The 27,994-nt window shown below is 38.2% G+C and overlaps 3 protein-coding genes across 7 annotated transcripts in view; 1 reads left to right on the forward strand and 2 right to left on the reverse strand.

The window, feature by feature from the left end:
* The window catches only part of LOC141438888 (microtubule-associated protein Jupiter-like), a 154,201-nt gene extending 146,039 nt beyond the window's left edge, over positions 1-8,162 (forward strand). For 3 of the 5 annotated variants that reach the window (XM_074102933.1, XM_074102936.1, XM_074102935.1), the window contains 4 exons: positions 803-953; positions 1,972-2,140; positions 3,236-3,328; positions 5,585-8,162. In XM_074102933.1, the coding sequence (XP_073959034.1) occupies positions 803-953; positions 1,972-2,140; positions 3,236-3,328; positions 5,585-5,721 (550 nt within the window). In that variant the 3' untranslated portion in view covers positions 5,722-8,162. The remainder of the gene's footprint in view (positions 1-802; positions 954-1,971; positions 2,141-3,235; positions 3,329-5,584) is intronic. The other 2 variants (XM_074102934.1, XM_074102937.1) reach the window with 2 other exon arrangements.
* Positions 7,913-12,579, reverse strand: Dtd (D-aminoacyl-tRNA deacylase). The gene is made up of 5 exons (XM_074102938.1): positions 12,389-12,579; positions 11,880-11,970; positions 11,562-11,688; positions 11,345-11,453; positions 7,913-8,978 (listed from the first exon to the last, which is right to left on the reverse strand). The coding sequence occupies exons 1-5, from the start codon at positions 12,429-12,431 to the stop codon at positions 8,815-8,817; spliced, it is 534 nt and encodes a 177-aa protein (XP_073959039.1). The 5' UTR covers positions 12,432-12,579; the 3' UTR covers positions 7,913-8,814.
* A 2,027-nt stretch (positions 12,580-14,606) lies between these two features.
* On the reverse strand, positions 14,607-26,089 carry Cipc (Clock interacting protein circadian). Its single transcript, XM_074103184.1, has 2 exons — positions 25,905-26,089; positions 14,607-17,544 (listed from the first exon to the last, which is right to left on the reverse strand). The coding sequence occupies exons 1-2, from the start codon at positions 25,936-25,938 to the stop codon at positions 17,189-17,191; spliced, it is 390 nt and encodes a 129-aa protein (XP_073959285.1). The 5' UTR covers positions 25,939-26,089; the 3' UTR covers positions 14,607-17,188.
* Positions 26,090-27,994: the final 1,905 nt, after the last annotated feature.

Below are 27,994 nucleotides of genomic sequence, written 5' to 3' on the forward strand. Positions count from 1 at the left end.
GAGCTAATAATATCTACTTAAACATTAATCAGGTGATACAAATACTAACAGATTTAATGACAACTGTAGCTGTAACAAATCTACATTTCTAGGTATTAGAGGTACAGGACAGGCGACCTCAGAAGTAGCTGGATACTTTAAGCGAAGTGACTAATAATATTCTGACAGATTTTATTTGGTTAAATTAGCCAACTTGACAAATGTAGAGCTGCTTTTGAGAATTACTGTACGTATACTGATTCTCATTTCAATAGTAATATATAGGTATAAATGTCGAGAACTTTTCCGTAATGGACAGTCACAGCAGCTTACTTATTTACCATAGATATAGGTACCGGTCTTCTCTGCAAATAATTATAATATATTGTGTGTAATGGCACAGAATAAGTTAATGGCGCTGTAACCACTAGATATCTACTGGGTTGCCTATTTTTTTTTCACTTCACGTCAGTGATGTGACGATAGGTAGAAATCATGTGCGATTTACTGTGAGATGTTCCATCCGAGGACATACCTAACTACGCTTCTCTCAATGTCCGGGTTGCATAATGAATTAATGAAAATGTTCGTTCCACGGCCTAGGTGCATAGGTACACTGTTCTTATTCTTTAAAAACAAGCATTTTTGTATATTTATTTCGGAAACAGCTCATCGATTTCAAGAAGTGGAGGTTTTTGTCGGCGAACTATCGATATAGCTTTGTCTTAATATCTATGGGAAAACGCGTGTTTTTCCGAGCCTAGCCCGAGCGAAGCTCAGTCGCCCACAGTTTAACTAATAACACGCATCTCTTTGTTTACAGAGTGCCAAATGCGCCCAAGAGCTGCATCGCAGAGATCTTCAGCGCGGACGCGAGCACCGGCAGCCCCGTGAAGAACGGCAACCTGCGCCCGCGCACCGTGCGCGACACGCCCACCCGCCCCCGCGACACACACTCCAGGCTCTTTGGACAGGTCACTATTATTATCAAGTACCTAACACTGTATCCGTGGGGAACCCTTACAAGAATAGCTCCCTCCCTCCATCCCGTTGGGTGTCGTAGAAGGCGACTAAGGGAAAAATCCAGAAGACGGGCAGCAGCGTCTCCCCCCAATAACTAAGAGGGAGCCCTTTGTTCAGCAGTGGACGCCTTCCGGCTAATGATGATAATGACACTGTTTAACCCATTCAGCGCCATTAATGGCCATCAGCGTCTTGGTGGACCTTAATAATGCTGCAGACGCCGATGGGCGCCCAATTTAGCTTTATCTGGTTTCTGCGAACGCCGATGGGCGTCTGTCTACAGAACGAGTACCTACGTTACGTACGTTTTGTCTGAGTACGTAATCTGGCGTTTAGCAATGAATGGGTTAACCTTTTGGACGTCAACGATATACCTAAACGGTGAGATCAGCGCTGGTTGTACTGGCCCATGATCAAGGTGGAGCCACAGACTAGTACAAGGTAGAGCGAGATAGTCTACCCGCTTCCGCGCCTCTCAAAAGGCGCCATCATAATTTTATTTTGAATTGGAAACTGGAAAATGGCGCCTAGAATGACCGCTCCTCTTACTCTAACCCAGGGCCGGCGCTGGGTGGTATTTCGAAGGCAACTGCAGATTGTAAACTGCGGACCTGTATGTTGGTATATGTATTTTGTATTTGTCTCTGCGCTATCCTATTTATTATCTGGGGTCTTGACGTGTAATGCCCGAGCCGTGACAATGCACTATCTCGTTCTATCGTTATTTTGTAGGTACACTATTAGAAACGTATCCCATACCAGGGTGGACACTTTTAGCTGGAAATGTCGTTTTGACATTTTATAAAAATGTCAAAGAAATCATCGTGAAATAAATCGTGAAAATATTCCACCCTGGTAAGCTGTCAGTTTCTTATTGGAATGATGAAATTTGGTCTTGCTCATATTTTCTTTCTCTGTTAGCCAAGTCCCAGGGACCCATGAAAAATACACTTTTAATGCTGTTTCCAGACCTCATCAGCCCACGTGACGCCCATGGTTACTGACACCATCCGCAGCAACATCAAGTTCGGCGAAGCAATGATGAACGGTGGCAGCCCTGCCCACTCACCCAAGCCACTGGCCAATGGGAGCGCCTCCTCGACGCCCAGCCGAGGTGAGACGGACGCCGGAGAACACTGTAAGTCCAATCAGATGTTAGCATGCTGGCACCGCTGCGCTAGGGTTGGCGAGCTTGGATGATAATGTGGAATGAGCTATCGATTGTAAAACAATTCGCATGGAAATTTTGTTCATCTGTAAATGGCAACTTGGTTAGAGCTTTGTTATTGAGTAAAATTATGTACAATATGAGTAAAAAATTCAACTTCACCTGGAAAAAAAAAAACGATCTTACTCACTTACGAGTGTAATTCTTTAAAATTAATGTCTAAGTATCGCAGTTAATGTTCTAGTTTAAAATACTACGATCATTTTGATATGATAGCAAGTTTATGTGAATCAATTTCAAAGTGCCAGTAAAAGCAAGATTGGATCTTGTAATAAATCTGCTCAGTTCGTTTCTGAGAAACCGTTTGTCGGCACCGACGATATCCATTCCACATTAATCCCATCTGCTATCATAGCATAGAACAAGGTTCAATAATCTACAGTAGGTACTTACCTTAGTTCTTTGTATGGTTGCTGGATATTCCAAACTCGAGCTATCACATCTTTTGGCAGAGCACGACCAGAGTTCACCACGCTTCATATACGCCCTTTCACTTGATTATATAATTATTATAAGTATAATACTAATATACTAAAATAAATAATTGCCAGTCGTTTGAGATACAAGAGAATCTCTTTTGACATACCTACAAAAAGATTTTGAGAGCAAGCCTCGGACAATGACTATGCTTGGCTTTGAATGAGAGCATGATTGCACAGTGTGCATTATGTAATCAATAATATAGTATACTCATTTAAAAGAATAACACTTAACGCTTACACAATAATGGGAGTGCACTTGAACGTAACATTTCACTCTAACAAACAACACAATATTACGCACTTGGATACTTTGGTATGAATTAAAACTTAAAAGGTAACGCAAGATACCTAAATGTTATTTAAAATACGAACAGGGTAGCTAGCAATTTAAAATAGGTAGGTAAACTCTATTTGGTTAGGTAACTACTTAAAGACACCCCTAACAAACATAGGTAGGTACACTGTCTTAAAAATAGCATAGTTGGTAGTTCGAATGAAAACCGTTTATTCTGTGAATGGTCAGCGACGTTCTCGCCGCCGAAGAGGAATCCGGTGACCGGCGACGGCGTGGCCTTGCAGCCGCCGCGACGCCGCCATCCGGCCGCCGGCCTGCGAGGTGCCGACCCCCACGACCCCTACCTCCTAGAACCACAACCCACACATCGCTACTACACCTCCGAATGGCCACCCAAACCAGCCGATTACTACGTCAACTCCGCCACGAGACCTAGCCTCAACTACCGACAGACACCCTACACTTTACTTGGATTGGAATCCGACGATCCCGAAATAGAGCATCCGATTATTAATCCGAATTCACTATCACCTCAGCTCGTGCTTGACAGGCATTGGCCGCCGTTTCCGGCTCAGCATTATTTAGAGCCGTCTGAAAAAAAGACTCGGTATCATCCTTTACCGCCTTACGCATTCGTCGGTATGACGTCCGCTCTCGGTGAAAGACCGCAGCCCGATTACAAATATAATCCCATACCAACTTTAGGTGGGCTTATAGATCCTTACATACACGCGCAGGTGGATCCGCCACCGACTCTGTTTAAATATGAACGCGATGGTCCCATTCCCGACTTTACTCCCCTAGAGACCCCCACTCCTCCTGGCCCTTACACCCTCACAGGTTTCCCTCCCATTTTCCACAAACATGTCCCCGGATACCTGTTCGATCTGAATCGGCATGCTGAGGACTTCAGACCTAAGACGTACTATGTAGACTATGTTCGCCGCAGAGAGATGGGTGGGTGTTTAATTCAACTTAGACTGAAGGAATGCCATAATTTTGCACCATTCACCTGATGAAAATACACTCGATCAGGGTTGTTTGTCAGACAAGGCTTTTGTTAATTGCAAATATGATAAGTGTTTGATACCTACTTGTTTTCTGTTTTTTTGTGAATCGGTTCAGCTTGTTTGTATCTTTAGACACGATAATGTGTAAGTATTTAATTGACACTGTCATCAAACAGCATTTGTTTTACCAAATTAATAAACAAGCAGGATTCCTTCAAGTCTCTTATTAAACACTCAAGCCATTTTATTCTTTGCTTCTTCATAAATCTTCTGTAAGAACTAGTTTGCATTTGGTCATGCCATTTATATTGTGTTACATACCTACCTTCATAGTGTAGTGTTGATGTTTACTCGTTATGTAATGGATTTATAATTTTAAATGGCGTTAAATAAATAAATAATTGCTTTGCTGTGTCTGCAACGTATCTAATTGTGTATCTATAGATAGTTATTTTGCAATTTTATGTAAATAGTGTTGTTACGCTGCTGTAATAGGTTTTTGTAATTGCGTATATCTTCGTCTATATTTCGCACGCATCTTCTTTTTGGTTGATATATAATAAATATACCTACCTACTTTATTAGTAGTTACTGTTTAATGGTTGTTAATTGTTAATAAAACAATATATTTAAATCAATGCAAACAACGACAAATTCTTTTTGCTTCGTTACACAAATGTTGTCGATTGTATGACTTAAGTATAGAATGGCCTCACTAGGATTTTCGTACAATACCACTAATCGATGTAGTCATAATTAGATAGAAATATTCACTATTAGAAACATTACTATTAGGTATCTCTATTATTACTCTTCAACTAGTTACATAAACAGTCGGGTAAAAAGTATTTAACCTAGTATTCACTCAGTATCTATTTTTTCTCTTACCTCCTAGAGTAGGTACCTAAGTATTTACTGTATTTTCTACTATTTAGATAGATAGGTAGTCTATTGTTTTAGATAGTTACATACTAAGTATTTAGGTAGTTTACAAACTTTCATACTTGATTATTAAGTTTCCATGAATCTGAATTAGTAAGTATAGTCTCTCTGCATTTAAGTATTCATGAACATAAAGTACAAAATGTTATAGACCCAATTCGGCACTATTGCATGTTATAAATCACAGTAGGTATATTTTAATTGTATGTTGTCTACCTCCAAATTTCGCGTTGATATATGTAGGTACAATCGCGAACAGGGATTGTTAAGCCATTTAAATACTGTTCGTAATTTGGCCGTGTACCTAATGCTATAGGTACCGGTTTTTTTAATGACAATGTTTACTACGAATTGTGTATAACCCGGTTAAATTATGAACAGTGGCGAGTGGCTCAACAATTCCGAGGCCTTATTGTCTTACACACACTTGAAATTGCAATCGTTTTCAACACTTCTTTCTGTCACATGGTATAGATAGGGTGAAGGCAGAAAGAGATGGTGCATGATGACGAACGTCAGCGCGTTAGACAATACAACCTCCGGTTCGCGATGGTACCTATTAGAATTTGTCCTTGAAAAACAAAAAATACGGTTAATTTTAAAGTTTTGTGTTTGGCTTTTTCAGAAGGCAACCCGATCACCGGTGTAGGCTACAAGTCGTTAAACGGGCAGATCAACACCGTGACATCTGTAAATGGCAACAGCAACATGATCGCTCATAGCCGCGTACCGCCTGGCGGCTACTCCTCCGGCCTATGGTAGACTGTCACACACAACAATATCTGAAAGCCAACATTATGCAAGTGATGATGATGATAAAAAATAAAGCAGAAAAGGATTGTAAACAAAATCATCACTTGCGATTTAATGCTGGCCAGTTTTTACACCCACCTCGTCAGACTATAAAAATTATATATATTTAAAATATTTCTGAGTTATCCGCAGTCTACCTATGGTGCATTTATTTAAATTGTATTAATTTAAACGACTAAATTCATGTAGCATCGCATCGGAAAATTATTAGTACATAACTCAACTAGCACAGGTCGAATCGCCACGTCCATTAAACTGAAAGGGTATATGTTGTTATATAAATCCTTAGCCTAGCCCAGTAACGTTTCATTTTTGAATAATTAAGCATAGATGTATTTTTGTAATAGTAACATTATTTCGATAGATATAAAATATAAAAGCTATAGATTCGTAGTGTGGGACCTTTGAATTGATAATAATAGAATATCTACTAGCAAGCGCTTGATTCTCTTATTTGGCGTTCGTGACGAGTTATTAAATTAGCACTTATTATAATTTCAAAGGTCATTGCAGACATTTTATTGTAAGAACTTGAAAATTATACTCTCGACACATTAAATGATTATGTTAATGCATTGATATTGTGAATTAGGAGTGAGGATACGTATCAGCAATATACCAAAACGAATAGTGCCTTGATTGGTGGAGATTGAAATTCTATAAGAATCAGTGTGCGATTGAGTAGGCATTAACGTAAAAAAAGTGATTATATTATCTATATTTCACGGTATAGAAATAGTAATCATGCAGCACTCGGGCTAAATGATACAATTAAATTATATCTTAACTTTAAACTTTAATACTTGACACTAATTAAGAGTCCTTAATCTCGTTTGTTAAATTTTATTATCATTACCTAATTTAAATAGAGGGTTTATAGAATGCATTTATTTTATCTTTTACATGAGTTTATTTTTTTTAGTTTGTTTTCTACTCGTTTAGAAATAAAATGTAAAAAAATGTGTTTGAATTTTGGTAGATTATCTGTTAACAAATTGGTGATTTTAAGGACCATAGTTTTGTAGGTTAATAAATTGTTGTGGTGTTTTTCTTAGCCGTAACGTTAGCATAGGCATATCAACTTTGTAAAAACATTTTAATATTCTAACATGGACGGATAATCTCAGGCCTAACTGTAACAAAACTGTTAATAGATAATAACCATTATTTCAAAATAAAGTTTTTTATTGAAAATTTGGTTTTCATTTATAATACCTAGAACTTATAGGTACAGTACACCTAGAATGTTATGTCGCTCGGGGCTCGACGGTTTTTTTTCGTTTTCCTAAAGATGCAAATGAGAAAGAAAAAGAAAACCGATCTTTTGTTGAGAGTTCTGAACGACATTAGCAAACTAGTTTAAGTGTACGTCAAGGGCAAAGATATCGACATGGCCAAAGTTGCAAAAATATGTATACACGACTTTATGCACATAACATTAAGGCCGTGTATACATATTTTTGCAACTTTGGCCGTGTCGATATCTTTGCCCTTGACTGTACAAGTATCGATAGGGTAAAAACACAATATAGTTATTGTGCGCCATCGCCTATGCGAAAAGGTCCTGCTTGTAGACGCATTTCTTTACAAGCCAATGTAATGTAGGTATATTGGAGTATACGTGGTAAGTAGATATAGCCCAAGACCTCTCATTGAGAGAAAGCCTGTGCCCAGCAGCAGGACCTATAAAAGCGTGTATTTTTCATACAAACAAGTAGTAACCAGACATTGGTATAAGTGCTATCAAGCCTTTAATTACCAGATCGTGACCGAAGCAACTGGAGGTCTATGGGGAAGCCTACGTCCAACAGTGGACGTCCTACGGCTGAGATGATGATGATGATGATGACCAGATCGTAATCAGTTTTTAATTTTTTAAAGGAGCAATGTATTGCGTACAGTTCAGTTCATAAACTAGTGAGCAAAAATTTGATCAAAAATATCTGAACACGACTCTATTGTTAACGGCGTAGAAGCGTGTTCAGATATTTTGATCAAATTTTTACTTACAAGTTTATGAACTCGACTGTACGATAACATTACAGTTTACACGAGAGTGAAGCGGATTTGTAACAATTGTCGCGGCACCAAGTGCGACGTTTCGAATAAAAACAAATGGCGATCAATTGATCATGAAGTGTTACATTGAGTTTTAATTTATTTAAATAACACAACAATAACCGCTTTCATATTGAAATAAAATGAACAATAACGAATCTTGCAGTGTTGTGCAAAATATAAAAAAAAGATTCAAAATTGTATTCATGATTATTATTATTAGCTGACGCGGTGTTTGCTTGCACGGAGCGGATGAACGTCTATTGGAATAAGTTCTTGGCAAGTTGGCAGGGCTCGGACAAAAAGTGCCGATGACGTCAAACCACTTAATAGGATGATTTCAAATAGTATTTTTGATTGTCATAAACAATTATCACTTACCTATCATTTATCAACCTCTTTATTAAACGATATGAAATTTATTTTATTCACTGAATTCCATTGATTTATTTACGATTATTTCGTTACTTCATTAATGCTACTATGTTACTACATGTCACTCGGAAGTTTAAATAAAAACATCATCTTGTGTGCAAGATTACGTCATTTTTACGTCATCCGCACTTTTTTTCCGACCCCTGGTTATTGGTAAAAATTACATTTTTAATACAACCTTTTTTGCTGACTGTACTTTTTGTTGACTGTACTTGTATTGTCACCCAAACTACAACTGCATACTGCATACCAAATTTCAAGTCAATGCCATTAAAACCGTTGAAGAGTTCCGTCCTGTGGAGACGATCCTGGCTGGACTACCAGGATGTCACTACCAGATCATTGTAATGTCACTCAATTTACATAAGTATACCAAATTTCAAGTTAATTCAACTACTGGAAGTGGGTCGAATTCAACTTGCAAGATTTGAATACAGACAGACAGACAACGGGACAGGTGAAACTAAATAAAAGCTTGTAATGTAAAATAGTATGAGCGTGCGGTTTTTTAAGTCGGTTAAAAATAGGTCTATGAAATAATCTCCTAGCCTACTGCGCATCCCCTTCCATATCTTTCTTTACTTTTAATCTCTGAGGGTTCCTAGAATTTTCTTTAGCTAGCGTTTTGTCATCTCTGGCTGGGGATTCTATTTCCACTGTAACCGGTCCATCATTCTGTATTGACACTTGCATATATGCTCCAAACACGCCGTCTACAATAAGATAGAAGAAATCAGTATCTACAAGATCATTAATCTACTGGGTACTCGGTTATTGATAATAAATCGTTTACTATCATATTTAAGTAAAACATCTTGCTCGCTATTGCTTGCACTGTTGTGTTTCGGCGTGGAGAGTAAGACAACCGGTGAAATTACTGGCACTTGAATCCCATCCGCCATCTTATGGTGATCTCTTACCATCGGGAGACCCACTTGCTCGTTTGCACAGTGACCATGCAGTTAGTGAATAATTTAGCATAAAAAAACCGGCCAAGAACGTGTCGGACACGCCCGAAATAGGGTTCCGTAGCCATTATGAAAAAAATAAGTAATATTTTTCTAAGGATTTCGTATTTTGTACGGAATATTCAAAGTTTAGATAAATAAGGAATTTTTTTCCACCCACCAGTTTAGATTTTAGAGGGAAGGGGGGGGGACGCTCGATTTTAATGAAAATTTGCACTTTAAAGTTGAATTTTGCAAACAAATCGAAAAATCGTTTTAGCAACCCCCTAATGGTTTTAAAAGACCTATCCAACTATACCCCACACTAAAAGGTTGAATGAGAAAAAAAAACACACCCACTTTACGTCTATGGGAGGTACTCAAAAATTTTTTTTTAATTTAATAATTTGTCGTTTACTATATATTCGTGCAAAATTACAGCTTTCTCATTTAGTCCTGCCGGAAGCAGCAGACAGCTTGCACTATGTTCCGTGCCATTTTGGCACGGAAAATATATGAATCTAACACTTTGTTTGTTTTAGCATTAGAAAAAGGGTAAACAATTTTGTCTTTTTATTGGCAACGTTTTTAAAAAACAGTAACTTACTTATGTACCAAATGTCTAAATGATTATATGATGTCTTACCATTGTTAGTATTTTTGTGCTTATTTGCAAGTGTTTTGCAATAATTTAAAATCAAAAAACTGCCAGAACGTGTCGGAAAATCCAAAATAGGGTTCTGTAGCCATTTTTAAAAAATAAGTAAATTTTTTTCTAAGGATGTGTACATGTACATGCCATCCTACGTAAGTTTAGAAAATATAAGTACGATTTTTTTGGAACCAGGTTTAGATTTTAGAGGGACGTCTAGTGATTGAATAATTTGCACTTTAGAAGTTAATTTTGTTCAACAGTTGGGACCATAATCAAGTTTTGAGCATTTGACTGGATGCAAACCAAGTAGGTCTCCTGATGGTAAGAGATCACCATGCCCATAAACACCTGCACACCAGGGTTACGATTTGAAACTGTTGAACCTTTAATGAGACAGAAGACCACTAGACTTACTTTCTTCCTTTTAGTTTTAAGGCAGTCGGGGTATTTTTTTAAAATTAAGGTTTTTATTTTATACTTTTTTGATATTTCTGTGAAAATAGTGCATTAAAAGTAACCCATACATATTTAGAATGGGCTAATTATTAGCTATCATTTGTTTCCCATATTGTTACAATACAATTTTTTTATTCCTTTGCTATTTTTTTTTCGCAGACGCCATATTGAAATATTATATACCCTATGTCACTCCGACAGTTATGACGAATCCAATGATACCTCATATGTCACAATCCGTCCAGCCGTTTAGGCTGCAGCGAGGACCAAAGAAATGGACATACATACCCACAAACATACATACATACTTACATACATACATACATACATACGCTCGAAAAACATAACCTTCCTTCGGGCAGTCGGGTAAAAAAAAAACTAAGTATAATACCGGTACAATATCCTTACCTAGCCGAATTCTGTTGGTCCTGCTCACATCTGCCGAATCTCTATGCATAACAAAACAATACCTTTGACAAACAGAAGACCTATACCTATGCAAATAGGGAACTTCTCAATGTTGTCTTTAAGTGGGACAATCAACATTTTAGTGTAGATGGTTGCCATGGTAATGTCTCCTGGATCACTTATTAAAAGTAAGATTTTTTTTATGGCATACAAATCCACTAAAAGTTAGGAGTTGTGACAGTTTTAAGGCAATTCTTTAGTAGCTCTACTAGCTTCGTGTTTTATCTTTATCTTCATCATCATCAGTCAGAAGACGTCCACTATACTAAGCAAAGGCCTCCTCTTATGCTTTATCTTTATGCACTAATAAAAAAGGTAGAGAGCGCCCTCCTACTTCTTGGTGGACCAGCATGACCAAACTAATATTGGAAGAGAAAGATCAAAGAAGATGAAGAAGCACTAATGACAAACAAGTATTTTTAAAAGACACTTCTTGAACAGTATTTGCATTACTGTCTGTAAGTACCAATGTATCTAACATTCTACTTTGGTAAAATATTTGAAATCCAACAAACATATTTCAAGTTTGAAATAACCTTATATTTAACCATACCTTTGATTTTTTCTGGCTTGTAGCTGCTTTTTAGCAATTCAAGAAATTGTTCATAAAACTTTTTGGATTCATCACCTGCCATTGCATTGTGGAAATCAGGCTTGTTACCCTAAAATTAAATAAAAGTTGCCTTACAGTTAACAAAAATCATAACACAGTATTTACAAAAAAAACAGAATGAAAATTGAGTTTATCAGCACAGATTTACAAGATTTACCTTCCAGGTGTTATACAGGGTGAACTGGCTAACACACAGCACTTCAAGCTCTTTCTCCACTACGCTCTTGCTCCATCTTTTGTCACTGTCGTCATTGAACAACCGTATGCTAAGGATCTTGCGGACTCTGCAAGAAATGGTATCAAACTATAGTAATTCCAATCCTTACTAACATATATGTAACTATTTGCTTGATTGCGTTTGTTTTCTTTAGATGTAATGTAAACTACTTTTTAGCTGAATAATACAATACATACCATGTCACTGAGCTTTGATTTAGTAGTATCCATTACCATTGTAATATAAAAATGTACTTACATATATTCCATATCACTGTGGTTGTCATTCTTAGATATGCCAACAAGGATGCATAAACCCTGCTCTATACAACTGACAACCTCACCATTCACTGAAGGAATAAAGTTAAGTATTTTATAAGACATATCAGCAGATCACATAATTATAATTAATAAAGTGCAGTAGTAATGTAAATTTGGGTGCCTTTTTTTTGGGTTCAAGCAGAACGGAGACCAGTAAAGTCCTGATAGTTAAGATCTATGACATAGTATATACTACACCAGTCCCTATGTAATCTGATTGGTCGATTCTTGTCGCGGATTCAATGACATAATGCACCTTTATCCATATCCAACTTATAAAAAGCGTTCCAGCATTGTTCTTACACTATTGTTATTAGGTAAATAATTATAAGGAGTTATAGGCGAGCCGGTTTGCGGCATAGGGTTTTGGCGTAGGGTTGTAAATCGGTTTAAAAGTGGCTCGCTACAGACCAAAACGATGCCAAAGAAGAATAATGTAATTCTTACCGGTAACTTTCGCATTCATAACTCGCTGAATTAATGCCTTCATTGTTACTTCTTCCAGTGAGCAAGTATTTAAACTAAAAGGTACTTTATATTTATACTTTTAGAAGCTAAGTACATGGAGTATTACTTTATGAATTGGATTTTAAAAATATTATAACCCACAGCACTCAGCTGTTCGACCGATCTTACCACCTGTCACTGTCAGTGAAGTCAATGTCAATTTCTGTCAAATGTTTTTTTTCGTATTCAGGAGTATTTCATGTATGCTTAGAATAGTTAAGTACAGAAGCAAGTACGAATTGTTCATTATTTTTTTATCTAAAAATATATAGAAATATGGTGGACATTATGTTCTGCACAAGTTCTGCAGCTTTACATTATTTTTCTATACTGGCAACAATTATGTTCAAGTAATAGTACTACTACTCAACAATAGATGGCTCTAAAAGTAAATTAACCTTTGGGCTCCACCATGGACGACGTCCATGGGCTCAAAACCAGCGTTACTGAACATAACGTGTGGCAACACATGCCGAGTGGAGACCCTTTTTGGTATCCTGTCTTGTCGTGTCAAGTATCTTAGTTTTAGTGCTCGTTTTAGTCTTATAGAAAGCCGTGGTGGCCTAGTGGTTTGACCTATCGCCTCTCAAGCAGAGGGTCGTGGGTTCGAACCCCGGCTCGCACCTCTGAGTTTTTCGAAATTCATGTGCGGAATTACATTTGAATTTTACCACGAGCTTTGCGGTGAAGGAAAACATCGTGAGGAAACCTGCACAAGCCTGCGAAGCGATTCAATGGTGCGTGCGAAGTTCCCAATCCGCACTGGGCCCGCGTGGGAACTATGGCCCAAGCCCTCTTGTTCTGAGAGGAGGCCTGTGCCCAGCAGTGGGACGTATATGGGCTGGGATGAAGCTTTTATAAAACCTCGGTACAAAATATTATTAGTTAAACCGAGCGCAGCTTAGGCGTCTCGAGGTCTGCGCTCACGCATCGGGTCGTTATCGACGTCGACCAACTGCTAGGGTTGCCACTTACAAAAAATATCACTTGAAGTTGGTTTATCATCCCTGTTTCATTTGTTCATAGGTACGAAGATTTTAGTCTTATTACTGTAAGGTGGTGGTGCTTATGGTCATCATCATTAATTTACGAGCTTAGCTCTTGTCGGTGGAGTAATCGCCACTCTTTTCGGTTCTCTGCCAGCGTTTTCAGCTCCTGATACGACATGACATTGACTTTTTCCTTGGCTTGATCTATAAATGACCGTCTCGGCCTTCCCCTGCCTCGCCTGCCTTCTATTCGCCCTTCCAAAATAGTTTTTATGTAACTGTCATGTCGTATCAGATGCCCCAGCATATTCCCTCTCCTATTTTCAATCGTCCTCAACAGCCGCCTTTCCTCTTCCACCAACTCTAAAACCTCCTCATTAGTTCTCCTTTCATTCCAGCTAATCCCCTCCATTCTCCACCAGCACCACATCTCAAACGCACTCAATCTGTCTCGGTCCCGCTCAGTCAATGTCCAAGTCTCGCTCCCATATAATGCTATACTCCAGATGTAGGTCTTAATAAATCTTTTCCGAATGTTCCTTGAGATTTTGCCCCAAAATAATTCTCTCTTTCTTTTTTTCAATGCAGTTCGGCAAAGGGCCAGGAAATCTCGAACAGAGCGCGCGTGTTTTTTCTAACTTTTCATTTTTTATATTATAGTTTAACGTTAGAAATGAAATATTTGATTCCCATAAACGATTTTTTTTCACTGCCCCCTGTAACCACAAATGTTTGGTGAAAGGTATTTAACTAAATGTAAACAAAACAACGTCAATTGGTGTCTTAAATATTGAAATTCCCCCATTAAACTATCTAAACATTTACATTTCTGTATTGAAATAGGTACACTAGTCTAGTTTGTATTAAGTACAATGATAGATACTTAAGTAAAATGTATAGAAACCTTGAATATACCAAATCTGGCAGCTGAAGTTTGTCTACATTTAGTTAAATACCTATCCAAACCAAGTATAAGAGAAACTTAACAATTTTGTTGAATTGTAGCACTTGTAACTAATGTGGTACGGCCCGGGTGTGAGTAAGCCTGGAGCACACACTGTGTTTAGTCTGGGCTTGGTCCAACTCCTATACACCCGGGTTAATCTCCTTTTTACGGAATTTGGCTGGTCATTATAGGAATAGGGTTCAATTAAATTCATACGACAATATAAATTTAAAAAGACTAGTTTATTTTTCATTGTTATTTTAACCATAATAACATCAAGGTTTGAGCCAAGAATGTGTTCACGAGGTATTTCGAGCCCGTTCTTGACTAACTAGAAGAGAAATTAGTAGGTATTATACTTTTGTAACAAATACTATATTTTTTCTATTTTCACATGATATTAAACAAAACAACTTTGAATATTCCCCTAAACAAATAAAAATCCTAACTATCATTAGTGTTTATGGTTTGACACCCGCACAAAAAAATTAGAAAGATTCGAAGGCAGTCGCCACTAGCAAATCGTGTGATACCTACTAATATAGTAATAGTATCGTAGTAGGTATCACACGATTTGCTAAAGGCGTTCACCAAAATGACACTAAGGGGCTGTTTCACCATCCATTGATTAGCGTTAACCGACGGTTAAATGTGATGCCGTCTCTGTCTATTCGAACAAAACAAATAGAGACGGCATCACATTTAACCGTCACTTAACACTAATCAATGGATGGAGAATAAAAAAGGATGGTTAGAGCAGATCAAACTAATGTTACTTTGACTGCTTTAACCATCCTTTTTTATTCTCTTTCTACTCTTTTTGGATGAAAATAAAATGGATGTCTAACCACATCACTAAGAATAAATTAGCGAATACCTTTGAAGTTAAGTACATCTATTACGTCTAGTACAGGACTTTTTTTTTGTTTAGCGTGTTTTTAGAATTTCTGACAAAGTTAATACACAATAACAACAGATTATAAAAGCATCAGTGAATTAATACTTAACTTACTAACGTAATATTCTTGTGAATATTACACACTGAGAAGAATAGCTACTAAATGTAAAAAATAAAATGAACACAGTTAAGTACTGCGTACCTACATCTGTGCATGTGTGGGCAAATGACCATATCCTAAATAGATGCAAAATTAAATACCGCTTAGTTTACCGATGTGAACGTATTATGGCGTGGGTATAGGTGTTGCGTTATTAAGACACCATTGGGAATTAATAACAAAAAAATTAGAAGCAATAGGTATCAATTTTAAGTTAAAAAAAAACGTTCAAATCGGTAAACTGCTTATAGGAGATCCTCTCCAAATTTTGGTAGCTTTGATTTTTTTCAATTTGCAAAAATTTAGAGAAGAGTATAATCCTATAACATCTACATAGGTGACCTGGGCTACTCGCTAAAGTAGATTGAATTCTTTGGAAGTTTCAATGCATCTTTTCAGGTGTAAAGGTAGTTATGCAATTAGGTACAATCTCATGGTCGAGATGGGTACTTAAAAAAGTTTAACTTGTTTCTAATAATCCGTGAATATGCATGCTTTTGCCCTACATAGCAGACATGATATAAAGCAGTCAAGAATGTAAACTAAAAAATCCTTAATTAATTAAACTTAACAACAATAAATATTCACATTGGCAATGATCGTAAACGCGACTTAGGAATCTATCTTTTTCCGTACCCACCGAAGGAGTTACCAGTGGCGTAGCTACCAAGGGGCTAGGCGGGGCAATGCCCCGGGGCCCTCAAGCTCAGGGGGCCCGCCCTCGAAATTCTGCTTTATAGCTGATGATAAAGTTGCTTAGCATTTTTAAAGTATTTGTTTATATAATGATTTTCATTCAAAAAACCTTACCAGTTTTGATAGCAGTGGGCCCCATTTCTTTATTTGCCCCAGGGCCCTAGGTTACCTAGCTACGCCACTGGGAGTTACTAAGTAATTTTATTTGCTAAGTTTTCTATATTTCCTGTGGTTTGACAGTTCCATTTGGAGCGCACGCTTAGGGTAATAATATTAGATGTAAGATGTAAACATGTCTATTCGTAAGAACGCTCCTTGTGCACTCTAGCGCAAGTCGGTCGAAGTCAGAATACTTTTACTGGAAACATATCAAACTATTTTTTTTTATTTTTGTAACAGCTTCGTAATCCTTGGTAGGACCACAGTTTATATATACTTAGGAGTATTAGCAATACCTGTAACATCTTCGTACCTTAAAACATTAACATATATATTTTGAACTTGATCAGTTTTACACAAATTTATGTTTATATTTCTGTACAGTTTCCTTTCATGTTAACCTCGATATTATCTATTATTATAATAAAAGGATGTCAGACTTCTTCTTGACAAACAACTTCTTTAATACCTGCAGTGACATCTACAAGACATTCCAAGAGGCACGAAGACATTTCCTAAACTAAAACAGCCTCTTACTCCCGAAAGATACAACCTCAAATAAACTTAACTCTAAAACATACAATAAGTTTGTATCCTACATTAGCCACAACATTTTTGATAAGACACTGCATTGGAATATTATTGCTGGATAAATCGACTTAGAAAAGTGACCTATGCATTTCAAACGAATGAGACTTACGCTCATCAAAAACAATCTAAGATTGGACAAGTTCTGGTCAATTGTCATCGTAATCAAGCATAACAAGTGCACATTTCAAAATGTGTGGATACAAAATCAATGTGACGTAATCTTATCTATCTATAAAGAAAAGTAGACAATTCATATCAAACCCCATTTATATACCACATCATACAAAGAGAAGCTTGCCCTTTACGCTTTTGGTTCCACTTTTAGTGCTAGATTGTTGTTGTCAATAGTTGGGGCGGCTTGCTTTTGTGCACACATTTTCAAGTGGTCCATGTAGCGCTGTCTATTTTCAGGGTTGTTCATAACCGAAGCGACGAACTCCGATGTTTCTTTTTGTAGGGCGACTATTTTTTGTTGAATAATTTTGTTTTTGTGCATGAGGGCGACGGTTTTCCAGGCTAGTTGGAGCAGTACTCTGCTTTGGGCGGCTTTGTCAACCACGGGGTGGCAAGGACGGGGCGCCTCTACTACTGGTGGTGGGGACAGCCGTTGAAGTCTCTGGACACGCCTCGCTTCCCTCAGGCGGGTAAGGTTTGATCCTGGAATAGAAGAGACGAAACATAAAGTACATTTATTTATTTAAATAAACGCATTATTGTTAAGGTACAAATGAAGTAAGTACTTATATTAAACTATCCTAAAAGTAACTTAACTATATATACAGTTCCCCCAAGTCTTGTCCCTGCGGAAGAGTGCCCATAAGGCTGGCTGCATTTCCGCGCTGTATCGTGATCCCAACTACACCTATGGTCATTGGTAATTTCGAATATTTTTTTTTTAGTTGACCAAAAAGTTTGTGAGCGTCCGAACTCCACGGACCCAAAGTTTCAACAGCAAAAGCCGCAAATATGTAGTCTTTAGAGAGCCCTGTATATTTGCGGCGTTTTGCTGTCTCAACCTGCACTGCTGCTCCGCCCACCTTGGTAGAGAAGAGGCTAAATAAGACGGCGCGAGAGTATTTACACAAGTGGCATCCCAAATAAGTGGCCGGGTCGAACTATTTGCCAGGGAATAAGGGTATTCCGTCGGGTCTCTTTCCATTATCGCGGGTAAGCCCGGGAGGTTCCAAAATAGATGGTACGTTTATGCTGGAAAGAGCCCGGCGGATTATATCATAAAGGCAGGCGTGGCGAGACAGACGACCGCCTCTCCTTCTGCATGAGTCCGTGATGGCACGGCGATCGACAGTTGCTCCGCAAAGACAGACATGGGGTACTAAAATATCTGCTCCTAAACGGAGGCCGACAGCCAACCTAAATAAATTATTGTCAAGGAGGGTCGAGAAATTTTTGGATGGAACCGCTTGGAGCCAGAAACCAGACTCCTTCTCAGACAAGGCGAGCAAGCGAGCCTTCTCCGAGTTAGACGAGCAGGTCCAGCATCCAGGAGACAAGCGTGAACCTGGTGACAAACTGGGTCGTCCCATAGTTTTTGAACGTTTTTATTTTGAGGGGGGTCTTTTCCTGGACAAGCCATTTTCCAAGCATTTTCCGCATCTGACAAGTATCCTCATAATTATAATCACCAAGTGACGGGTAAAGAATTTTGCCGATCAGAGGTAGCACACTGTGTACAGATGAAAGAAAAGCTGGAAGAGCAATACTACTAATTTGTCGTACTCCGAGGCCACCGTACCTAACGGGAAGAGTGGCCTGAAGGAAAAGCCTGGAACTCATTTTTAGGTTGATAATTTTTTCTATCTGAAAATTAATGATTTTGTCTATAGATTCACATAGGTCTCCGAATTTCCAAAGAGGGTTGCAGCGCAATCAATATGTAAATTTAGGGACAAAAAGGCAAAAACGAAGAATGGAAAAGGCCACAGAGAATTGATTTCCAACAAACGATCCGAAAGTTCAGAAAAAATATCTTTTTTTTATGATATTTGGAAATGAATCGTCGAAAACTGGTGCACCTAGGAGATTAAGCGAGCATTTCGACAGAGACCTGATACGATATCCTGAAATTTAGTTGCCTCATAAATGTTTAAACTTCATCTCATCATTTGGGCCTATGAACGTCGCGCTGCTGAGCACTGGCTTTCTCTTAGATTAGAATGACGGACGGTTATGCCCACGCGGGTCCAGTGCGTTAATAATAAGTAATACTTACTAAGTATTCCGCGGATCTCTACGAAGAATTCGTTTACTTTTGTAATTTTCCGAGATAAAAACTATTTTGTCCTTCACGGGTCTAACTCTAAACCATCTCTATACCAAATTTTAATCTAAATGGTTCAACAGTCTGAGTGTAAAGAGAGAACAGATAGAAAGATAGTTAGTTTAACATTTATACCGTGTTTGTTTATCTAGAGCTACATAGCACTCAAATAGTCTGTGGGTATGAACTGCGCGCGAGTGAGCTAAAGAGTCACGTTGCCGTAACGTGTAAATAAACATGCCGTTCAACGTGCCCGGCAAATAAAATAGATAGAGGGGGGCTCTACTAAAAGAAACGAAAATCGGAGTTCGTATCGTATCGTACCGTCCTTCTTACTTTCGTATTAAATAATATAAGCGTCAGCGGGACAGCAAGATACGAAGTTCGAATTTTGCACTTCTTGGTATAGAGCCAGTCGTAAAAAATATTCACCTTAATAACACAACTTAAAATCAACAACACACAGTGTTAAATGATTCCACAGACAATTCAATCAGTTATAATTTATTTTAAATGCTAGGTGTTTGGCAGGAGTTAAAGGTAAACATGCACAGACGTGTAAATATTATGTGTTGTGTTTATGCGTATGCGCCGACTAAACGAATAGTTGACACGGATTTGCCAGCGTACTAAAGTATGACAAGGTAGATTTTCGTCAGTTTTTTTTTATCTGAATGCCCGAAGGAGGGTTGGAGGGTTAATATAGGGTTATGTTTTCCGAGCATAATTGTACCTATGCTCTTTAGTCCTCTCTTTGTTTTCAACATAAAAGTGCCTACCCTATCATTCCATTCGTCAAAACTGTCGGAGTGACAGTATGACAAATGGAAAGGGGATTTTTTTCAATCAAATCAATGAAATGGATTCTGATAATACTTTTAAGCTAGGTACCATTTTCACATGAATATCAAAGAAGTGAGAAATAAAAATCTTGAATATCGAAAATACAAACTGAAACATGGACGCACAGAAAAATGAAAAAGAGACCAGCGCTGGGAATCGGACCCAGGTCCTCAGCATTTCGTGCTGCGTGCCCTACCACACACAAGTCTACTAGACACCAACTAGACACAAATTTCTTTTCATATTTCAGCTTTATTTTCTTATTTAGCCACAGCAGCACACACACACACACACCAGCAATTCTGTGAACCTGGGTTCGATTCCCAGCGCTAGTCCTTTTTTTTTTTTTCTGTAGTACTTCACGCCATTTTCGTTGGTAAAAGTGAAATTTCACCCAAACCTACCAATCCGAACTAAAAGACGGCGCTTTGTTTATTTATTTGCGGAAGTATCGCATTTACAGATTCGGAGGAGAGTTTCCGTTACAATCCTAGTACTGATAGGTACTAATAATGTCACCAACCTTACATTGTAAAATCTCTTTGTTCCAAATTATTTTACCATGTAACGCACGTACAACCACACAACTAAACAAAACAGCATCAACAATGCAAGCCCTGCCTTGGTACATTACGCTGGTAGCATAAAAGATAATACTGTACAATTCGTAGGTACGATCATACCTATCGTATAGTATCGTATAGTATGTATAGTCACGTTACGTCGGTCAAAAAGCGACCAACAAAAAGCAATAGTGGCGACTGCTCCTGCCACGTGACGGAGTCAGTACAGCTGCAGCACGCGTAAGCGCAAGGTACAGTGACTCATTTTGTCGCTGTTATGTGTTGTTTTATTACTGTGTGTGAGACAGAGAGGCAAGGAAAAAGAGAATAGGCTTTCTTGTCTAACACGCTTGGAATCACAATCGTTTTTACCACTTCTTTCTGTCACACGGTGTAAGACGAGGGTAGAAAGACACGGTGAATGCGATTGCGAACGTCAGCGCATTAGAAAACTGAAGTTCGTATCGTACCGTCCCTCTCACTCTCGTATTAAATAGTATAAGTGTCAGAGGGACGCAACGACAAGAACGTCGATTTTCGAATTTCGTAGTCTTAGCCCCGCTGGGCACAGAATAAGTAATAGGTAGTACAAGTCTCGGGGTGGGTTCGGTAGGCGCTCGAAACATTGCTTTCTCGGAATACATAGGTACCTATGTGTATACATTTACCCGACTACTACATAACAAATGTGTATGGGACCATGCATAAATTACGTCACACTTTCGGGGGAGGGGGGATCTAGTGGTTTGTGATCTTACTCCAAGGATTGTACAGTATTGATCAACTGGTTTTCCCAACAATTCTTGTGATAAAAATCCGCTGTGTTAAATTTATACGAATGATTCATATATCCCATTACAGAAAAAGAACACGTTACCCGTGCTGTGGTTTGCTTGCAATAATAGGTAACCTTGAAGGATTTTTAAACTTTCTCCTACGGTTCACAATTTCCATAGTAATTTGCATACCAAATTAAGTAAATAAATAAATAACTTGCTAGCTTTCCCCTACCAATAATTAGGAGTTCATTAATCTACTGACTAAACTTTAAACTTGGTTCCTCAAATCATCTCATCTAACATCGAGTGCATTACGTACCTAAGTAACTGGTCATAAATGAATGCATCAAGTTCTAATCAATAGAACGTCAGCTACAAGCGTCATAATGGTACTACATCGTTAAATTATCTAGCTGCGAGTGCGCGGCTGCGCAGGCGCTGGTAAAGTGAACAATGTGAGTCAAGGATGACGTCGCGGGGTGAACGAACTTTCACCGCGCACAGTCTGTACTAGTACTACCGAGGATAAAGCTAAGATCACACCGCTACGATGGTGTTTCTAAATGAAAATTTCCGGTTCTTTTGCTGACTAATGATACTCGTAATGAAGTAATGTTAATGTATTTACGCTTGTGGAGTTTAAATAGTGATTATTATTGCCATGTATAAATTTACATTCCTGTTGCTAAGTAATTCAGCGTTTTTCACCACTTCTTTCTGTCACAGATGGTGAATGCAATCGCGAGCGCCCATGCATTAGATAATACAACCAGCAGGGCTACTACGAAATTCAAAAATCGAAGTTCGTTTCGATCGTACCGTCCCTCTCACTCTCGTAATAAATAATATAAGCTTCGGCAGGACGGTACGATACATACAAACTTCGATTTTCCAATTTCGCAGTAGCCCCGCCCGCAGTAGTTGTAGAACAATTTGTACTTATGGTGAAATCGGATGATGAAAATCAGATCTTGTGTACAAAGTAGGTAGCATTAAAATATTTTTACAACTACTTCGTATTTTCGCGGATTCTGATTGGATTTCGTTCGATCGAACGTAGTGTGAAATCGCTCTCAGATAAAATTGTCTTTGTCTTTACGAATATTATAAATGCGAAACTAACTCTGCCTGTATGTTACCTCTTCGTCTTCGCCCTTAATCTAGAGTTATATCGAAACATTCGTCAAAAACTAGTTTTTAGGGTTCTGGAGCCAAAATGGCATAAACGGAACCCTTATAGTTTCGCCATGTCTGTCTGTCTGTCTGTCCGTCCGTCCGTGGCTTTGCTCAGGGACTATCAATGCTAGAAAGCTGTAATTTTGCACGGATATATATGTACACTATGCCGACAAAATGGTACAATACAAAACTAAAAAAGGGATTTTTTTAAGTTTGAACCGTTTGAACCGCACTTCAGCACTATAAGTACGCTTCGGCCTTTGGCGGTATTAATTTTACCTACTAGTTCTGAAACGAATAAAAATTTATCTATTTTTCTAAAATAATCTTTCGCAAAGTTCTGTTTCTGGAATCAAGACGTTTGTCGCGGCTGTTTTACCTACAATTTACAAGGCTACAATCCTATGAAGTACAGTTACTTTAATTCGAGGCCAATACTCTAGATAGTCTATCGCACTAAGTCAAAAATCTAGTCTAGGCGAAGTAGCTACATGACGGTTTAACCTGTCCTCTCCCAGAGGCACAAATTTGTGCCCAAATTCCTTTGATCCTGTTATTCTGGGAGATGACAGATTAAAAACATAATATGCAGATCAAATGCAGATCTAATTTTGAGAACCGGCTATGTTCTGTTTGTTAGTGGCCATGTAGATAAGTTAGTGTTCCAAACTCGTTAAATCTCGTGAATACTTGCTGCCTGTGCTAGAAGAGTAGATTTAATTTCAAAGGTGTGTGTGTGGTCTTTAAAAAACTCTTTGCTAAACTTTTTTTTTGTTTGATTGACTTTGACACAATTTCTCAAGAAGTATGCGCGACTTGGTTCAAGGGGTCACGCCATTGTTTTGGTTTGTACATTTCAAAACCAACCGAAACAATACCTTGAAATCATACGATTAAAGTTCAATCAAGACTGCAAAATATTGAGGCTTATTTATTTGGTAGGTAGGTTTCACAATACATTTACTTACAACTGTTTCGTTATGAATCATTATTTTATTAAAGCTGCGATATTTATTTGGTGTTTAAAGTTTTAACAGACTAAGGGCCTGTTTCACCATCCATTGATTAGTGTTAACTGGCGGTTAGGTGTGATGCCGAGTCTATTTGTTTTGTTCGAATAGACGGAGACGGCATCACATTTAACCGTCAGTTAACACTAATCAATGGATGGTGAAACAGCCCCTAAAGCTACTGTTACACATGCTCGTTAATAGCATGCTCAAAACAAACCTTTTCCTATCAGAAATGCCTTTTGATAGCATATATGCTCCTGTCAGTTCAATGTCAGTGTTGCTATGGCGATTACCGTGTTCTACGGCTTTCAGGCCAAAAATCTCAAAATCCACGGCCTACGGTTGCAACGGCTTTTCGCAAATTCAACGGTAGTAAATTGATTAATTTTGCAGGTGGTAGGACCTTGTGCAAGGTCCGCCCGGATTGCTACCACCATCTTGCTCGCTAATCCTGCCGTGAAGCAGCAGTGCTTGCATTTGTTGTGTTTCGGCTTGGAGAGTAAGACAGCCGGTGAAATTACTGGCACTTGAGGTATCCCATCTTAGGCCTCTAGGTTGGCAAAGCATCTGCACTACCCCTGGTGTTGCAGATGTTAATGGGCGGTGGTGATCTCTTACCATCAGGAGACCCACTTGCTCGTTTGCCATCCAGTCGAATAAAAAAAAAAAATTATAACAATATTCACTTTTAGTAAGTAACTTTTTTTTGCTTGCAACTCTCGTGGCACTACCAATACTAGCATGCTCATTAAGCAAACGCGTTCACACTTGCTTATTACCTTTCCCCCTTCCACCCCCGCATCAACTAGCATGCTCTCTAATAGCAGGGCCTGCTATTAGAGAGCATGCCACCTAAAAGCATGCTCGATAGTAGCATGTCCTGTTCACACGTGCTAGTAGGTAGCATTTGCTCGATAGTAGCATGCTCTCGTGCTACTAACGAGCATGTGTAACAGGGGTCTAAGGTGCCAGTCATTTTATTATGTTTCTAGGTAGTTTAAGTTCAGTCGAGATCATAAACTTCTGAGCAAAAATTTGATCAAAAATATCTGAACACGCTTCTACGCCGTTAACAATAGAGTCGTATTCAGATATTTTTGATCTTATTTTTGCTCACAAGTTTATGAACTCGACTGTACTGTACGAGTATAAAATTAGCAAGATAATTCATAACAACATCGTAGTAACAATGTAAACTGGAATGATAAAAAAGAGCAGTAGATACCAGTTGATAATCTACCTATATCTATTTATTTAAGTATATAAATATAAAAGAGCAACGTGACCGATTGGCTGACAGAACCTAGCTAAACTAATAGAGCTAGTGATTTGGAATTCGGCACAGTGCATATTTCTTAAGAATCAGAGAAGTTCTTAGTATAATGATTTTTTATTCATTCCCGGTAGGGAAGTCGAAGGATAATAGCTATTTTTTTTTGTATACGAGTATTATCTGTTTTCAACACTTTATTACGCCATATGAATTATTTCTACAAGAAGAAGGAAGCTAGAGAGAAAGAGTCGAATATTTGAAAGAGATAGGTGCATAACAATACGGGTGTTATGACTAAGTCTGTGGTTACCTGACCCCCTTTTATAGTGCTACTTAGTTATCGTAACTGATCCGACCATACATTGAGGAAAACTTGTACAGTTTCGTTTGGTCAGATTACTCATACAGTACAGTCATACAGAAAAGCAAACAGACAAAAGAAGTTCGGGCGAGTCAGTAAGTAGCTATACATTGGCCGGACTACAAAACTAGTTACGATTTGATGGATTATACAAACCCCGCATGATGTTTCTTAAAACACCGCCATAAAGTCCTCAAAAATACTACCCGCTAAACATTTTATTATATAAGTATTTAGATTTTATACAAATCTCACACAGCTAACGTTTTGTTTTTTGTTGCCAGTGTCATACTTTCCTCAAGCTTTCCATATTACTATCTACTCAATTTATATTGTCTGTACAAAATACACTGTATTAAATTAGTAAATGTAAACATTGAAACCACATGACCTGTCTTTGCCCTTATGGTCCAAATTAATAGTAAAATGGCAAATAAATAACGAAATAATACGTATACACTACTGCACTAAAAATAAAGGTTCATTCACCGCGTGTCTGATGGTAAGTATGTCAATTGAATCGGATCATTTACTTATTGTATTTTTTGCCAACATGTTTTTCATAAATTACGTGCAAATCATGCGCGGATTGTAGTTTTATTTTTATTGCGGTAGGTCAGTACTATGAGTCGGGTAATTCAGGTTAAAGTTGACGCTATGTTAAATACGATACCGGTCCAGTCCACTATAATAAAGTAACTTGACACAATTAAACAAAAACAACAAACCTTTTTTGATTTTTCTCGTTCTCTTTTCACACATCTTGTCTAATTAATGTTCACTGTCAACACTAAACAAACACTGGCAGTTTGTAAACTAAAGATTTGGAAATCGAATGTCCTCGCAACAAACAATTGAACGTGTGTACTTTGTTTGAGTGCCAGACGTCGAGTGTTTGAAAATCGAATGCTAGCCAGACGGAGTCTACAGCGCCGTAGCGGTTCGTAGCAGCTCGTAGCAATCGTGCGGGTATGAGCGAGACACAACATTCCGGTGTTGTATACATTTACCAACATTTTTCCCAATTTTTTTTATGGAAATGAAGGATCTTCAATCTTATGGCAGGTAATAATACACTATTTGATTGTATTTCACTTTGGTCATTTACGTGTTACACTTAAATTATACGCCCCGTTTACGTGCACTCTTCGAATGAGAATAATTAATTTTAATAGACGCACCTATGGCTGCGAAAGTAAAGTTGTCACGTTGTGTTGCCAATGTTTTTTATTCTATAGGGGGAAAACGAGCAACCAGGTCACCTAATGGAAAGCAATCACCGCTCCCTATGGACACCCATAAATGAGTCCGAAGGTAAATGTTACAAACGGGGCCTGGGGTGGTCGCGAAAGAATGTAGACGATCAATAAGGGCCGTGACTCCAAAAACTTTGAAAAACACTGCAGTACATAAATCACCCTACTATATAGGTAATTCGTCGGTTGGCTGTGGCTGGCAACATCGCGTCACGTTACAAGCCGGGCGGGTGGCGCCGCATGTGCGCGCGCACGTGTTCGTGTATGCACTCGCTCGGGACATCTCTTTATCGGCTCTCCGTAATTTTAGCATTAGCCAAATTAAGATAATTGACAATAGAGATGGGCCGAAACTCGTTTTGAATTAGGTTTGAGCCGAACTTCGGCATTCAGCCGAAATTCGGTTTAAACACCGAAAATTTGGCACTAGAAAAAAATAATCAACTTATGCACATACTTTCGCATTTATAATATTAGTATATGGATTAAAGGGTGTCTTCAACAATCAAATTTAACAATCTTTTCTTATCTAAGTATAATACTCGTATTTAAAATTTACTAGAGACAGATTACTTATTGAACCGAAGTTCGGTCGAAATTCGTATTCACTTCAAACGACATTCGGCCCATCTCTATTAGTCGCCTGTTTGGAAAACAGTTTTAAGTGAAGTACCAAGTGAATATTTTTATTTTATTTGATACAAATTACTTATTCTATTTGTTAGTATCAGCGTCATACATAATCTTAAATCACACATTGCACCTAATTATACTCACGTTTTTTGACCGGAGCGAATTTCATCATAATAAATACAAGTACCACCGTTTGTTTCTGTTCAAAATATTTGATTATCTTTTGTTTTTCCATTAGAATATCAATTTTCCCCCTTGTTCCCCGTACATAACCACGTTACATAACCAGCACTGGTAAGGGCCATATTATTTCCTAAATCAATTACCTCCTGGCGCTTCGCCGGGCCGTTTTTTGGTAGAAATTGTACCTAACACTCCGCTCGCTTCCCTTGTCATCATACCTAATTTTCTGATACCTAAATTGACAGTTATAGAGGTCAATTACATTATTAAAATCTGTTTTATATATATAGGAGATGATTGGCCCTTTGTTACGCACACATTGACGCGTGTACAGACGTCGTCGTGCGTATGGAGATTCAAGAACGCGTATTTTGTACGGCGTGGCCGCCGTGTGGTGTTATGTCTTTGTAATAATATTGTTATCTTGTGTGGTTGTGATTAAATGTAACTATTTTCTTTCTTTCTTTAAGACGGCCATTCTGATAGTGATCTCAATACCGTTCGTTGCAATGTAATCTACTCTGCACATGCCAGGTGACGTAGTTCTCAAACAGATGACTGCTGCCTCTGACTCATCAACAGCACGTTGCATATACGGCTGCGTACAATTTATGCCAACGTTTGTAACAGATATGTTAGATCTTAAAATTCTGTTTCTTACTGTTATTTGATCAAAACGTGATTTAAATAATGAGTTACGTACACATAGGGTCATGCCATCCAATCCCAACACTAACGCATTTGTT

Source organism: Choristoneura fumiferana, chromosome 20, assembly GCF_025370935.1.
Source record: "Choristoneura fumiferana chromosome 20, NRCan_CFum_1, whole genome shotgun sequence".
NCBI lineage: Eukaryota > Metazoa > Arthropoda > Insecta > Lepidoptera > Tortricidae > Choristoneura > Choristoneura fumiferana.

What these genes read in the sequence shown, in the direction of transcription:
- Dtd (XM_074102938.1), bottom strand. Translation starts at nt 12,431, where the DNA reads ATGAAGGCATTAATTCAGCGAGTTATGAATGCGAAAGTTACCG. An exon ending in CACAGTGATATGGAATATAT is followed by an intron (nt 11,689 to 11,879) that starts GTAAGTACATTT and finishes CATTTCTTGCAG; the next exon opens with AGTCCGCAAGATCCTTAGCA. An exon ending in CAAGCCAGAAAAAATCAAAG is followed by an intron (nt 8,979 to 11,344) that starts GTATGGTTAAAT and finishes ATCTTATTGTAG; the next exon opens with ACGGCGTGTTTGGAGCATAT.
- Cipc (XM_074103184.1), bottom strand. Translation starts at nt 25,938, where the DNA reads ATGTGTGAAAAGAGAACGAGAAAAATCAAAAAAG. An exon ending in AACGAGAAAAATCAAAAAAG is followed by an intron (nt 17,545 to 25,904) that starts GTTTGTTGTTTT and finishes CTTCTATTCCAG; the next exon opens with GATCAAACCTTACCCGCCTG.